Genomic DNA, 15010 nt, shown 5'->3' with positions numbered 1-15010 from the left:
GCAGCTCCACAGATACTCTCAGCTTTCTCTGAGCAGGATCCCAGCGAGCGTTGTAGGTGCTCTCAGAGACACCCTGGAGCGTCGCCATGCCAGAGTAGTTTGCAGTTTCACTTCAGAGCATCCACACCATTTCTACACAAGACTATTCGGAGACTTTAGAGGCAACATAATGCTTGTGAAATGGGACCATTTAGCAGAAATGGCACTTGGCAATCAGGCTTTGGGCTGTATCTGCTGAGATTTCCCCCCCCCCCCCCCGTGCTATTTCTGTATTTTTATTTTCATTTTGCTAAATCTATCATTTCCTTTATTTCTGCTTCCTCTTTGTGTCTATTTTTATTTCTATTTGCAGGGGCTCCTGTTCTTTTAAATATAAAACTCTTTTGGCAACATGTTTTTAGCTCAAGGCAGATGACCTGTTTGTGTTAAATGTTACACCCTGGTCACAGGATGCAGCTTGTAAACAATCTGCAGAGATAACTGAACATTTTGTGGTGCTACTAAAATGCCTTTTTTCTTGTGCTGCTTTCTTTGGGCACACAGTACGTGCTACGTCTCTTACCAGGCACATTTTGTCCCTCGGCTCAGCTGTTTCTTCCTAGGACAGTTTCTCCTGGTCTGCAAATTATTTCACAAAAGCAGAAAGATATCTCTGAAGGTTGGACGCTGGCTTGAACTTTCCTTGTTTTGAGCCCCGGGCATTCTTACCTGCCCACAAAATTGTTGTTTGTATTTCACAGTCTTATTTGTGTAAATAGCCCCATTTGTCTCCATGGTTGGATCAGTAGATCCAGGCTACCATTTCTTCTGGTTGTCTTCCTGCCAGAAGCTGCAAGATGATTTGAAAGCACTCTGCAGCACAGTGAATTCTTGCTTCTCCTAAACCTGGCTTTCCCCAAAAGACTGCTTCTCTTTTCCAAGAAAATGATAGTGCTTATTGTCATGACTTGAACCATGGTTTCAAATTTGTTTTCAATTCTTCAACAGCTTCTCCCTCTTCCTTTGATTTTTCATGTGAAACTAATACCTTGAAAAAAAACCCATCCTCATCAGAATGCACTACCCTTACAGTTCCCGACAGGGTACTTCATACAGGTTTTGTTCTGTTATTATTGCCTGTCAGACAAACACAGGCTCCTTTTGTGCTTCATACCACATGTGCTAATTAAAAAAAAAAAAAAAAGGCATTTTCTGGTATGCTACTCAGACACAAATGGAGAAAGTATGCTGTTGGAGGAATGGTGCTATGCTGAGAGGTAATTACTGGCTGTGATCAGTAGCAAGCAACACCCTCTTGTTTAGGTGAGCAATTATAAAGGTGAGAGGTAAAGAAAAGAGCTCATTTTGCAATGCATGCATGATTGAAAAGACCACAGGACAAGCTTGCTTACTGCCAACAAGATGCTTGTGTGTGCTACAGTGCCTGCAAAATGGACAGGTTAACATCACAGCATTGATCTCATCAGTGAATGATCTCATCATTCTTAAAAGAATACAAATAATCTGATTGTCCCACCATGTTTTGGCAGCTAAGTACATACCAGAGCACTATTTCTGCACGTTCTGCTGTGAGACCACAGCCAAAGCAGAACAGCAGATGCTGGAACTCAAATGGCCCCAATTACACACAGGTGACATTTAATGATACAGAAAAGCAAGTCACTGCATCATTCCTTCAGCAAATTCTGGCAGCTCTCATCAGAAGAGCCAGGCTAACCGCCTGATACCTAGTGCTGGTAGTCAGAGATGCAGCTGTGAAGGTTTTGGCACCCTCAGTCTTTACAAGTGTGGCAGGCTGACCTTGCACCATTCAGGAGTGAAGGTGGATGATACAACTCAAGACAGAACAGCCACCTCAGGTGCTGACCACTGGTGTGTCAGGAGCTGGGCTTTTAGCTGGTCTAAGTCACTGGAACCCAGACTTTAGAGTTAAGCTAACCCATATCACATGAGCATGTGAAGTTTTGTGGGGAGTTGTACAACACACCTGTTGACAACTGCAGAGTGACAGGGGTCCACGAGGCCCTGCCAGTCCTATGAAACGGTCTAACATATATTGTTTTCTAAGCACCGTGCCTGCCTTTAGAAAGTAACTGCTCATACATACCGCTCCAACTGTACAGGTAAGTTAATTCCATGCTCTATAAACTTTTATGCCTTAAAGCAAAAAGATGCTGAGGCTGTTACAATATTTTAACTGCAGAAATACAGGCCTGGCTGAAAAGGGGGATTTTGTTGCAGGGCTCAGAGTTAGAGGACAGTCCTTTGGCTGTTTCCAAGCTACACTGAGAAGGCACAGCGTTACAATTCGGTTCCTGAGGGGTGAGCTAAGTCCAAGTTCATGAGGAAAGCTGCCATAGCAGGTGGGAAATAGGCGGCCGGGCTGAGGTGGCAGCAGTACACTAAATACTCTGCTGAGAGGCATCGGGCTGCCGAGGGCCTAGACCCCAAGCCAAAAATTCGGTTTTAAATAAGGATATGAGTACGCCCCGCGGAAGAGGCGTTTTTGAGCAGGATCCCCCACAGCCGCCCGCCCCGCCACCCCCCCACCTTTCCCGCCGTCCCCCGCGCGGTGCCGCCGCGGTGCAGGGCGGGAGCGACAAGATGGCCGCGCCCGTGTGAGCAGCCGCTGCCGGCGTCCGCGCTTGCCTCAGCCGCGCTGCTGCTTCCCGCGTGGCCCCCGGGCAGCGCGGGAGCCGGAGCCCGGTCGCGGCGGGTGTGCGTCCGTCCCAGAAATAATGAGGATATCGGGCCCCCATGTCGGACCACTCTGACGAGAGGGCGACGATGATTGCGGCCGGCGACCTGCAGGAGTTCGCCCCCCGGGGCCGCGAGCACTGCCGGCGCCACCCCAGCGCCCTCAGCCTCCAGCTGCGGCGGCTGCAGCCCGCCTCCGAGCTTTGCTCCTCCGACGGGGCGGCCGGACTGGTGGGGTCCCTCCGCGAGGTGACGATCCACGAGCGGCAGCGGGTACGAGGCAGCGAGGGCGCTGGGGGGGCTCTGGCCTGGCTTTCTGGTTTCCGAAATAAATGGGCCAAACCATGACCGCTGAGCGATGACTAGCAGTTGTGATTGCACCGGCGGGGCTTGTCACTTTTCCTTAAAAAATGTTGCTTTTCAGGAAAGTTGGCAGTTGAGGAAAGGCATTAGTGATGTTGGGGAAGAGGTGGACTACGATGAAGAGCTGTATGTGGCCAGCAACATGGTGATCTGGAGCAAAGGAAGTAAAAACCAAGCGTCTACCATTTATAAGGCTTTCACTGTTGACAGCCCTGTTCTGCAGGTATGAAAGCGTGGAAAGGTGACCACTGAATGAATGCACGTTGGCTAAAAACTACTCGCTGAGCGTTTTCAGGTGTTGCTCTGAGGTGGGGTTATTTTGGGAAATATGGAAAGATAAGATTGTGTAGTAGCATCAGGTCGTTCTTCAGAACTAATTGTATTATATCTGGTTTTAGGCTTTATGGTGTGACTTCACGTTACCCCAGGAAAAATCTGAAAAAGCTGATGGTAAGTTTCCTGCTTACTGTAATGCCAAACAAATGATTTGAGTTCAGCTCTCTTGGCAAGCCTCTCAAGACTTGCTATGTTAAGACAGCCATCCTCCCTCAAGTTTACCTTTTGTGCATAGAGGATGTCTAAGGAAAGAGAGAAACTTCACTGTGTATTTTTTTGCTTTTTTTTCCCCCCGGTTTCAGGCAGTGAGGAAATAGTAGAGAAATGTATCTGCATATTGCAGAATTCCTGTATAAATGTGCATAGCATAGAGGGAAAGGATTACATTGCTGCTTTACCTTTCCAGGTAAGTGCTGTCCTTTTTCTGTCCACAGATGGACTTGTTTCCTGTTTGCATGCTGTGTTGAGGTGGGGAGGTGTGTGTAAAGCACTACTGGTGGTGGCTGCCTGAGTTCTTTGCTCTGGGGGTGAAAGGGACAAAGCCAATGACAGTGCAGCTGTGTGTTCAGGGCACTGAATACTTCTGGAAGCAGTGGCAGCCACGTGTCTGATGTGTGAATGTACTGGTATGACTGCTGCTCAGTCTGAGAACCTGCTCTGATTTACATTACCCTTCTCTCAAGAAAAGGCCCAAACATTTTGTTTTGATATAACAAGATACTCAAATCTGAAACATAATTAATGTAGTAAGTACTTGATTGATTTTTTTTTTTTGTCATAAATCTATTTGTAATTTTTCTATAGGTCGCAAACGTCTGGCCAACAAAATATGGTTTGTTATTTGAGCGCAGCAATTCTTCACATGAAGTACCTCCAAGTCCACCTAGGTATGTAACGAATGGTTTTGACTGTTTTGTAACAGACTGTTTGCTTGCACAAGAGTGCAAGAGTTGAAGAGCAGTAATGAAAGGATCTGTGTGTTCGTGGCAGGAACAGGTGAAACATCAGGAAATAGCAGGAAGGGGCTGAATACTGACAATTCATGATATTCCTCTGATATTGTCTTGTCTAGTTGGGTGCAGTGATCCTGGGAATAGGGTATGGGAGACACGATAATGGTGTTACTGGCCTGATTTCACTAAGGTTTGTCCTGGGGATTGGTTCTAGGCTGTGATAGTAGAGATTCACTGAAGGATTGTCATTGAGACACTTTCTCTCAGCTGCAGGATGCTTTAAATGTATGGAGCATCCTGTTCCACATTTGGTGAGGATTGTAGACCCTGTGCTCTGTGGCTGGGCATACAGCTGAGAAGCAGAGCAAGGAGTTGGATGGTGTGCTGAGGAGCAGCGTTAATACAGCCACTTGCTTTCTCTTGAGCTTTAGGTGTCCATTCCAGGCACTTGTAATTCTCTAGTCCTCAGAAGAGTTGAGATTAGAAATAGAGGTCATGAAAATGTTCAAGAGGGTACATTACAAAATTCATCATTGACCCTACTCATTTCGTGAAAATTCTTCCTTTTGCTACTGCCACCACAGATGGGTGGCTTGATTGCTGCTCTGTGATGGATACCAGTGACCTGACAGCTGCTTGCTTGTCTGAGACCCGGGAGCTGTGGAACCTAAACTCTTAAACTGAGTCTGGGTTAAGGGGTTTCTCTTTCTACTCCTCCAAACTCGGCTGGTGTCCGCTCTGTTCGGGTGAGCCAGCCAAAGTCTGCCATGTGGCCACCAGGTGGGGTCATTCTCAAGTGCTCTGAGATGTAGAACAAGACCTTATCATCCTGTTTGATACACCAGCCTTCGTCTGACTACTCAGTTAATTCAACAAGCTTCTGTGAAAGGAATATATGTCTCTACTGTTAGTTTTCAGGCTCTGATTTGTTAAGGTCTGAGGAGCTGTTTTAGGATTGCAGCACATGTACTAGCTGTGAGAAGAGAACAATTATGCTTGTTAGCATTTGATTTTTGAATATGCTTTGTTTGGTTTTTTTCTAGAGAACCTTTGCCTACTATGTTCAGTATGCTACACCCATTAGATGAGATAACACCTCTTGTCTGTAAGTCTGGAGGTAAGTTTACATCTTTAGATGTATCACTTGGAGTCCCTCAGTACGGCATCGAATGCTTAATATGTCACTTGAGCGTTTTCTGTATTAAAAAATTTGCAAATAATCACTCTTTCAAGAATTTGGAAGTGGGGTGTTTTAGCTGCTTAGTGAACAGGGAAACTGTTCGGGAAAGAAACCCAGGTTGTGGAAGAAAGAGGGTATGAAAAATGCTAACCCTGTAACTGATAACACTGCTGTAGAAATGATCCTTTTGCCTTAACCAAAGTTAACTGCTTATTTAGCAGGCATGTTTGGCTCTGCTAGAGTGCAGTACGTTGCTGATTACACCTTGAGGATCGTGTTTCTCAATGCTGAACCTTCCATTGTGATGACCTATGATACTGTGCAGAGTTTACATACTGTTTGGGCTCTTCGGAGAGTAAAGCCAGAGGTACAAATTTATTGTTGACTAAATATCATTCTGAAAAAAATTTGTTGTGTGTTGACATGCCATTATGGCGGTGTGTGTTAGATGCCTGGTATTTGTGATTTATTTTATTTATAAGAGTAAGATAGGTGTGTTGTTTTTTTTTTTTAAATAGTTTCTTTCATGTATTTGCCTGTACACAGTCAGGGAGATCACATGATGGCGATGGTCATGAGGTATACTGTGCTTATCATGGTATTCCTTGCATTGTACCAGAAGGTTTGGACTCTGCTTTAAACTGTTGTCTTCCGTAAGAAGTGACAAACAACTTACTGCCCCAAAAACCATAGGAGTAGTTTCTGTGACTGGGAGTGAGAGAGCATGGTTGGTAGGAATAACTTCTCAGGCTGAGCACCTACCTAGCTCACACCTAACTGATTTAACACCTAACTGATGAAAGCCTCTTCCTGGCTGTTGTTGCCAATGTGCTGTTTGTGCATAGACAGCTCTGTTTTCTCTCCCAGGAGCAGAACACAGTGCTGAAGTTCTCAGAGCAGATGGGCACACCACAGCACGTGGCCACTAGCAGCTCTTTGACCGCTCATCTCAGAAGCCTCTCAAAAGGAGACTCGCCTGTGGGTTCCCCTTTCCAGAACTACTCATCTATCCACAGCCAGAGCAGATCAGTGTCATCGCCCAGCATGCAGTCCCGCTCACCGTCTATCTCCAACATGGCTGCTTTGAGGTGAGTGCTGAACAATATCAAAGAATACAAGCTATAGAATAAGATGGATATCTGGAAATGCTGTCTGTCTTTCTTTAATGTTAGAGGCTGTCCATGTAAGGTGCAGGTGCCTCTTCTGTTACAGTGTCTGAAGTGACATTTGGTGTGCTATTATCCCTATAGCACAGGACGATAACTGGTGTGCAAGAGCCAAAGAAGTTGTTCTGCCAGTCTGTAGTGGAGTTGGGAACTGTCTGCAGGTCTTTTGAGTCCCAGGAGTGTTTTCAGTTAGCTTTTCTAAAGAAAGCCATGTTTAGAGGGAGTGGCTTGGAAGAGATTTTTTGATGGAATGGACGATGCAACTTAAAATTTTGGTTTTTTTGCTTTTGAAATGTCACCTATTGAATTCTGACAGAGAAGACTGGAAATTAGAGAATTGTTTTCCTATTCTGGGGTGTATTACTAAAGGAAACTAATACTGAACTAGCTACTGGTTTAGGGTGGCTTTGGTTTGTTTTTAAAGTCTCTACCAGTGTAAGAGTAACCTGGGATTCTGTACCTGATCTTGAAAATCCACTTTTCAGTAGTGTCTTACATCTTTGCTTGCAGCCGCTCTCATTCTCCTGCCCTGGGAGTGCATTCTTTCTCAGGAGTGCAGAGGTTCAACTTTTCCAGTAACACTCAGTCACCAAAGAGGCAAAGTATTACCCATTCACCAAACAGCACTTCCAGTGATTCCTTCCTTATGCCAGAAACTGAACCAATTGTTCCAGAGCTGTGTATAGATCATCTGTGGACAGAAACCGTCACAAACATGAGGTTAGGTGCTTGTTAGATGCTTGGGATGTGAGAAGTTCTGAATTTCCGTTGGGGGTGGGGGGAAATAAAGTTTATTTTAGTGTGTGCTTTCTGCAAATGGTGCTGCCTTAAAATAGATGTGTGGACCTGCACTTACTAATTTTTTTGAAAAATAATGCTCACCAAGTGTGCAGTTCTCTTGAAAAGGAAATTGGTCACTTGGAGCAGTTTTACCTGCTGTGTTATCTATAGCCTTCTGAGCTGGGGAATGATTTAATGAGATCTGTAAAGCAAAGTAGGTTCTAATCTGATCATTGCTTTGGGGTTTTTTTGATCTTCTAGGGGGAGTGTCTTTCTGTGTTACCATCAAAAGGGGCAAAAAGCAGCACAAAACCCAAGATTGAACAGGAGAACAAAGCCAAATAGCATGTGCTCTGCATGCGGAAAAGTGGGGAATGTGGAGATTGGAGTGCTAGAAAATCAGTTTCAAGAGTAATGACTGAAAGTGAGACTGGTGCATTCTGGCAACTTGGTGCCCTGCTAATCGAAGTCCAGTGTGACCCTACAGTGTGTAGATACTGTGTTTTTCCTTCATTAAAATTTTTATAGTAGACCAAACAGTGCTCTGATCATTGTGTCGCTTTTACAGAGAGAAGAATTCCCAAGCGTCAAAAGTGTTTATTACCACTGACCTTTGTGGGCAGAAGTTCTTGTGCTTTTTAGTGGAATCCCAGCTTCAGCTGCGGTGAGCATACCTGTCTTGGGGACAGGGGAACAAAGGGGAGTACTCTGGAAATTACCAGCTAGATACTGGTTTTAACATACTTACTCCTCCAGCTAGTGAAATCTGTTATGACAACATGTGCTTAATCACTGGCTCTCATATGACATGTTTTAACTGTGGTGGCATAGATGGTTTGGGCTATTTAAATAAAACTGAAGTTGTGAGAGAACATTCACTGTAATTTGAATGGTATTCTTATCCTTATCTTTACCCTTTAGAAGTTTATTGGGGATTTTAATTAGACTAGCAGAGTAAAAATAAGTTGACTAGCAGGGCAAAACAAGCAAAGGAAGGAACCAGGTATACCACAACAAAAGCAGCTGCACCATGCCACATGGTTTTATCTTCTTTCTGTAACAACACATAGGACAGTCCTTTTATGTTTCCTGTTGTTTCTCAAATCTCTAGGTGTGTAAAATTTCAAGAGAGCAATGATAAGTCACAGCTGATCTTTGGTGCTGTTACGAATATTCAAGCAAAGGATGCAGCTCCAGTGGAGGTATGTACCTCCATCTGTATGGATTGTTAATTGTGCAGTATCCTGCTTTGTCACTTGTGTTGTCCAACTGTTGTCTCTTTACTTAAATTTAAGAAGCTGAATATTCTGCTTGATTCTTGCAGGGCATTGATACACTGCTGGTTCTGGAAGGCAGTGGAAATCTAGTGCTTTACTCTGGAGTGGTTCGGGTAAGTAACAGTTTTCCTATCCCAAATGTCTGAATCTTTGGTTGCAAGCTGGGCTGTACAGAGGGAACCTGTGTGCATCATACCTTACAAGGTATCGTTTTCAGCTACTGCAGACTGCTACTTGCTTGGGAAGGTGGCTGTGCTCACACACCAAGTGTAGTTTGTGTGCAGTGCTGGAAAGGTAGTTCTGAAGAATCAGTGGCACCTTGTGGTACAATTAAATAATCTCTTGAGTTTATTTTCAGTGATAGTAAAATACTAAAGTACTAAAACACTTTAAAGGAAAAAAAACTTTGAGAATATGGAAAATAAGAATTGTTCCTGAACAAAAAACTTGCAAACTTCTCTGTAGCCTGCCAGATAATTTTAGATGTCAGATTATTTTGCTGTACAAAGGGCTGTTATTAGGATGGACATGATTCATCCAAAATAATTAAGACTTTTTCTTAAATTCTGTAGAGGTGTACTGTGCTCGCTCTCTCTCTGTATGGAGAAACGTTGGACACTGCAATTTGTATGTGTCTCTGTGGTACACACGTTTGTGGGCATGTGTGTATATATACACACACGTATGTATGTATATGAAAAAAAGTACACTCTCTGCAAGTAGAGCTTTCTCAGTTGAAGCCCTGCTAGAACTTTTAGTGGGAGTGGACTTGTAGCAATAAGGTACAATACTGACCATATATGGTAGTTTTTTTCAGTGTGTCATCTGAAGAAAATAATTACATGAAGTAATCTTTAATCTTCTCTTCAGAGACTTTAGTTTAAGTACCTACCCACTTTTCTTAAAACTTTTAAGATGTTAAAATCTGATAATGTCTGTATATGTAAATGTCTGTATATGTAAGCAAGCACGTGGAAGCACAGGCATGAAAACCAACTGTTTGTTTTCTTATATATTGTTCACAAAAAGGTGGGGAAGGTTTTTATTCCTGGGCTGCCTGCTCCGTCCCTGACAATGTCCAACCAAATGCCTCGGCCAAGCACTCCCTTGGATAGTGTCAGCACTCCGTCCAAGCCTTTGAATAAGCATCTGGGGCCCCTAGAAGAGGTAAGAAGAAAGGTAGTCCTGCCTAGGAAAGGGTTTAGTTGTAACAGCTTCAAATGACTGGTTGACTTTTCTGACTTTCAAGGCATCTGTTGGGGCTAAATCTTTTATTTTTCTTCTGTAAATCCCCTGAATAAACAGTGCTTAAAGAAGACCTATATAGTGCTGCCTTATTTATTTATGATTTCTGTAAAGCTTCTGAGGCAGAGACTGGAAAGATTTATAGTAGTTTTCAAAATACTTATTAATACATTAAAAATGGCAATTTTAGCTGTCCTTTGCTCAGATCCTCTCATTTCAACAATTCTAAGCAATCATTTCTACCACTTTTCAGGGTGTGCTTTTGTCACCAGTTCCAGAGCTAAGGGATTCTGCCAAACTTCATGACTCAACTTACGTTGAAGACTGTACTTTTCAGCAGCTTGGGACTTTCATTCATGCTCTGAGAGATCCTGTCCACAACAGAATAACTTTGGTAGGTATTATCCTGTAATTTGAGTCAACACTTTGTTAGCAAAGCAAAGAGAGGGTAACATTTCATTCTACTGCATAGTGAGACATTGCTAGCAGCTCCTGATCAACAGCAAAGTATCACACCTGCATTGGTGGCTCCACGTTCTTCTCTCTGTAGAATACTCTAGAAGTCACAGAATTTAATTGATTCCCTCAAGTGATTCCGCTCAAGATCTGTTTGAAGTGTTTCATGGAGCTAGGATCTGAGGTTGCAGATCTTTAGTGTAGCAAATAGCCAGGAATTAGGAGTGTCCTTAATACATAAATGAGTTCTGAGTTGATAGAAAAGGACCCTGGCTTTACTTTGTGTTTCATAATTTGACTCGCCTTTTTTATTTTTTCAGGAACTCAGCAATAATACGATGGTTCGGGTTACTATTCCTGAAATTGCCACTTCGGAACTAGGTACAATTCAGAATCCATCATGTGAAATATATTTCATAATTTTTGAGGGTTCATTTTTGAAGTAGTTTATGCGTAGCTTAGACTGTAATATGTACCACATATTTCAAGCTCTGTGAACTTACCTTCTAGAGCTGCTACCATTTATTTAGATCTGTTCTGTTGCTTTCAGTCCTTCACCTGCTGCACTCTTAAAACTTCCTTTGTTCTTTAGGTTGCTTTGCTCTCTACTGTTTGTATATTATTGTTTGAGGAATGGCTGAGATGCCAGTTCAGACAAAAGTTGGTTTCAGTAATGAGCAAAAAGGAACTTTTTCCTCTTTGTGTGGTGAATTAAAGGGGCTGTGCTCAACCTGAACTAAAGGAACAGCTGTTAGAGGTTATGTGGCGTGGCTTTTATTGAAAGAGTTTGTGGAGAGTTAAAAAGAGGTCCAGTAAGAGGACCTGCAGAGATCTGGAAGAAGTACCAGGAGGTAAAATATAAAAGACACCTGATTTTTAAATATATTTTTCTTTCCTGACAGTGAAAAGATGTCTGCAAGGGGTCAAAGCTATCCTGCCCAAGGAGATAGCTGTACAGATGCTTGTCAAGTGGTACAATGCTTATAATGCTCCAGGAGGACCAAGCTATCACTCAGAATGGAATTTATTTGTAACGTGTCTCATGAATATGATGGGTTACAACACGGAGAGACTGTCCTGGACACGTAACGTAAGCAAGCTCATGTTTGTTTTCCTAGCTTATGTTAATGCTACTGATAAATTTTCAAGGTTCAAAATGGTTAGAGACATATCGAATTGTGTCAGAAATGGATTGTATTTTGTCTTAAATAACGAGATGCCATTGAATCAATTCAATATTGCTACATTTTCAGTATATGTTTTAGTCTGTGTTTATCATGAAATATATTCTTAAGGTACTTACCATAACTGTCTCGGTCAAATAAAAATAAATTATGAAGATTTTATTCTATTTCATGACTAACACTGATGCATTAAAGATTTGAATCACCTAATCTGTATTAAGCCTATTTTTGCTAGAAACAAATCACAACTCAGATTCTTGCTTCCTAAAGAGGATTTTCAGTGTAGTTTTTTAATTACAATGTTTAAAGTTTTATTTTTTTCAATTGTTTTGGATGTATTGAATGTATTTGGATGTTTTGGATGTATTGAATGTATTTGGATGTTTTGGATGTATTGAATGTATTTGGATGTTTTGGATGTATTGAATGTATTTGGATGTTTTGGATGTATTGAATGTATTTGGATGTTTTGGATGTATTGAATGTATTTGGATGTTTTCTGTGAGTGAGTTTCCTGCTAGCAAGTATGCTTGCAGTACTCTTGGGCGGGGGGGGGGAACAGAAAGGATATGTGTACAACTGAAGTGAAAGCAATTATAGTATATCTACATTACTACCATTAGCTCATCCACAGTATTTCCTCTGTCCTAGTAAATACCAGATGTTAGGCAGTCAAACTGTGAAATTCATACACCATGAATTTCATGCTAGTCATGCGTTGTATTAACTAGCTGTGTATAGAAGAAAATCGAGTTGCAGTATATGTTTTATATGAAAGCGAAGTATATAGAAGTACCCAAAGCAATGTCATGTAAAGTTTAGTTTTAATTAAGATGTTGTTATAGGTGATTCACTTGTGCAACCTTGGGAATTTCAATAGTGATCTTTTGATCTTTTTTTTCCTTTCAGCTTGATTTGGAAGGATCGCTTTCACCAGTTATTGCTCCAAAAAAGGCTAGGCCGTCAGAAACAGGGTCAGATGAAGTAAGAAATCATTCTCTTTTACAAATAAGACCCTTGGGAGAGGTTGGCTGTTTGATTTGGTTTTTTAAAAGGCAAACCGGAGGAAACACCCGTAGAGTATTGCATTTCATCTGAGCTCATCTGAGATTACAAGCCTTTGGGCGAAGAAAAGTTATTTTGCCCTGTGCAGTGGCTGTATCATGTGACCTTACTTGTCAGGGTTCTCACTTCCAGAGAAGTAGGTTGGACTCAGGATTGAATTAAATACAGATCACAAAGCAATCCCAGATAGACTCCTGACGATGTGAGGTCTCTCCTAGATGCTTCACCCCTTTAAAATGAAGTTGTCTCACTCCCGTGGCTACTCAGCACCTTTAGCAAGTTAGGAACATCAAATTATATACTTCAGTGAATGCACTGATTTTCAGAAAATTTAGTGGAGTGTTTAAGATTGATTCACTGCAGTTTGTCTAGGCAGGAATAGGAAGCTTTCACATGGTCAAACAGTAAAGTGGATGAGGCTTACTGTCATCTCGTCGCAGGAGGCTTACAAGATGTGGTAGTCCAGTTGTGCTATTAGCTTTTTGTGGGTTGACAGCTCATGGGGTTACGGACTACAGTCTACGTGGAACAGAAGTCAGGATCTAATGCCTGATGTGCTGTGATAGGGGAGGTAGGTGAATTGCACTAGGTGAATTGCATAAATACTTAGTGAGGTCTCATGCACAGAATATTGATGCAAGGAAGGTACTCTCAGCTTTCTTTTGTCTTGTTCTTTTAAATATAAGGCTTTGATTCTTTTATGCACAATGGGGGGGTGGGGGGAAAGAAACTTAACAATTGAATCTCTCTGGCTTGCAGGGTTTGTGCATCACATTTACCATACAACAATTGCATTTGTATTGGTTTATAGGGAAAAACCCTCTTTTGTAACAGTGCTTTGGAGTTATCTTACTGGAAGATGATGTTCATTGTGGAACCTCAGCCTCTCTTTCCTGTTTGTTTGGTCTAGGACTGGGAATATCTCTTGAGCTCTGATTACCATAGGAATTTTGAGTCTCATCCTGTTGCCAAAGCTTTGCGACTGGACCCTCTGGAAGTTTTGGCTCCAAAGGATGACTTTTCACAGAGCCTTAGTTTGGATTCCTCAACCCTCCTTTTCACCCATATTCCTGCTATTTTCTTTGTTCTTCATCTCATCTATGAGGAGCTAAAACTGAACAGTCTAATGGGAGAGGGAATTCGTTCACTTGTTGTTCTTCTGGTTCAGCTGGCCAGGTATGCCCAACTGACAAATCACAGATACTATATATCGTGCAGTGTCTCTTGATGATGGGTGTGTATTTTTGTGGGGAATTTGGGGATTGCCCAGAGCGGAGCAGACTTTTCATGTATTCGAAGAAAATGAGTGAATGTTTAAAACCTTATTGTGCTTAAAGATCTTTGCAGTAGCACATTTCTGGTATGGTTCTGGCCACTCCCCAACATCGGTGTGATTCACAAATTTTTAGATGCCGCAGCTCGCGTTTTTTCTACTGCATTGTCACAGCTCAGCTTATGAGATCTGTCAGATGTTCTTGTTTGTTGTGGCATCTTCACTGCAGCTAGTGACTGCATCTTCATGTCTTCCACAACCACCTTCAAGCTGCATTGCATGCATACAGATGGATAGATACAGGCACATGTTTAAGTAAAAGGCCCAGCAACATTTCCCTGAGCTTTATTTGCTGTTTCGACCAAATTTTTTCTATGGCTATAGATTCTTCCCCAGTAGCACCTGCTATAGCCGGCTGACTAAATGGTTCCCAGAAGTGGCATCCAGTCCCTAGTGCTGAAAAGGTTGGCCTGTGCTCTATTCTGTCCCGCCAGTGAGAAGCAAGTCTTTCATTTCAAGACTGTGTGTCTTTTGAGGCTGGCAGCTGTTACATGCATTCATGTCTTGCAGGTATCCAGCAGGTTATCTAGCTTTAACAATTGGAATTTGAAGGAAACTGTAGTGAGAGTGGTCACACCTTAGGTGGTGGTGGAGGTGTGGGACAAAACAGAATGACAGTTGAAGAGAAATCCACTGAGGGAAAACTTAAACATGCAGATTCACTACCTAGCGAATGGGCAGTTGCCTATGAGCAGTCTTAGTTAAGGAAGTCAGAACTTCCCTCCTTATATCTAGTGCATACACAAACATTAAAAAATCTCAACAGAAAATGTCACAGAAATGCAGGAAGGTAGAGTGGGTTTTTTTTCCCTCTAATGTGATTCACCTCTCTCTCATTCCAGGGACTTAAAACTTGAAGCTTACATAGATTATTACTACAGAGACTATCCAGCTCTTGTAAAAACCTCTAGACAGACTTGCATCATTGACCAAGGTGAGTTTAAGGCTTTACAAAGCTGGATATTCAGTGATAAT

General features: G+C 42.4%; 1 protein-coding gene across 3 annotated transcripts in view; it reads left to right on the top strand.

Moving 5' to 3' along the window:
* The first annotated feature begins 2603 nt into the window (after positions 1–2603).
* ANAPC1 (anaphase promoting complex subunit 1) overlaps positions 2604–15010 on the top strand; it is a 34047-nt gene continuing 21640 nt past the window's right edge. For 2 of the 3 annotated variants that reach the window (XM_074864052.1, XM_074864055.1), the window contains exons 1-19: positions 2604–2970; positions 3122–3283; positions 3459–3510; positions 3699–3802; positions 4201–4283; positions 5393–5466; positions 5748–5896; positions 6397–6617; positions 7206–7415; positions 8044–8139; positions 8587–8677; positions 8800–8865; positions 9782–9919; positions 10251–10391; positions 10774–10834; positions 11356–11543; positions 12547–12621; positions 13613–13878; positions 14878–14969. In XM_074864052.1, coding sequence (XP_074720153.1) covers positions 2758–2970; positions 3122–3283; positions 3459–3510; positions 3699–3802; positions 4201–4283; positions 5393–5466; positions 5748–5896; positions 6397–6617; positions 7206–7415; positions 8044–8139; positions 8587–8677; positions 8800–8865; positions 9782–9919; positions 10251–10391; positions 10774–10834; positions 11356–11543; positions 12547–12621; positions 13613–13878; positions 14878–14969 — 2482 coding nt within the window. In that variant the 5' untranslated portion in view covers positions 2604–2757. The remainder of the gene's footprint in view (positions 2971–3121; positions 3284–3458; positions 3511–3698; positions 3803–4200; positions 4284–5392; positions 5467–5747; positions 5897–6396; positions 6618–7205; positions 7416–8043; positions 8140–8586; positions 8678–8799; positions 8866–9781; positions 9920–10250; positions 10392–10773; positions 10835–11355; positions 11544–12546; positions 12622–13612; positions 13879–14877; positions 14970–15010) is intronic. The other variant, XM_074864054.1, reaches the window with a different exon arrangement.

This window comes from Strix uralensis, chromosome 3 (assembly GCF_047716275.1).
Source record: "Strix uralensis isolate ZFMK-TIS-50842 chromosome 3, bStrUra1, whole genome shotgun sequence".
NCBI lineage: Eukaryota > Metazoa > Chordata > Aves > Strigiformes > Strigidae > Strix > Strix uralensis.
The sequence above is the reverse complement of the archived record's forward strand: the minus strand, read 5'-3'. Positions and strand labels throughout refer to the sequence as shown.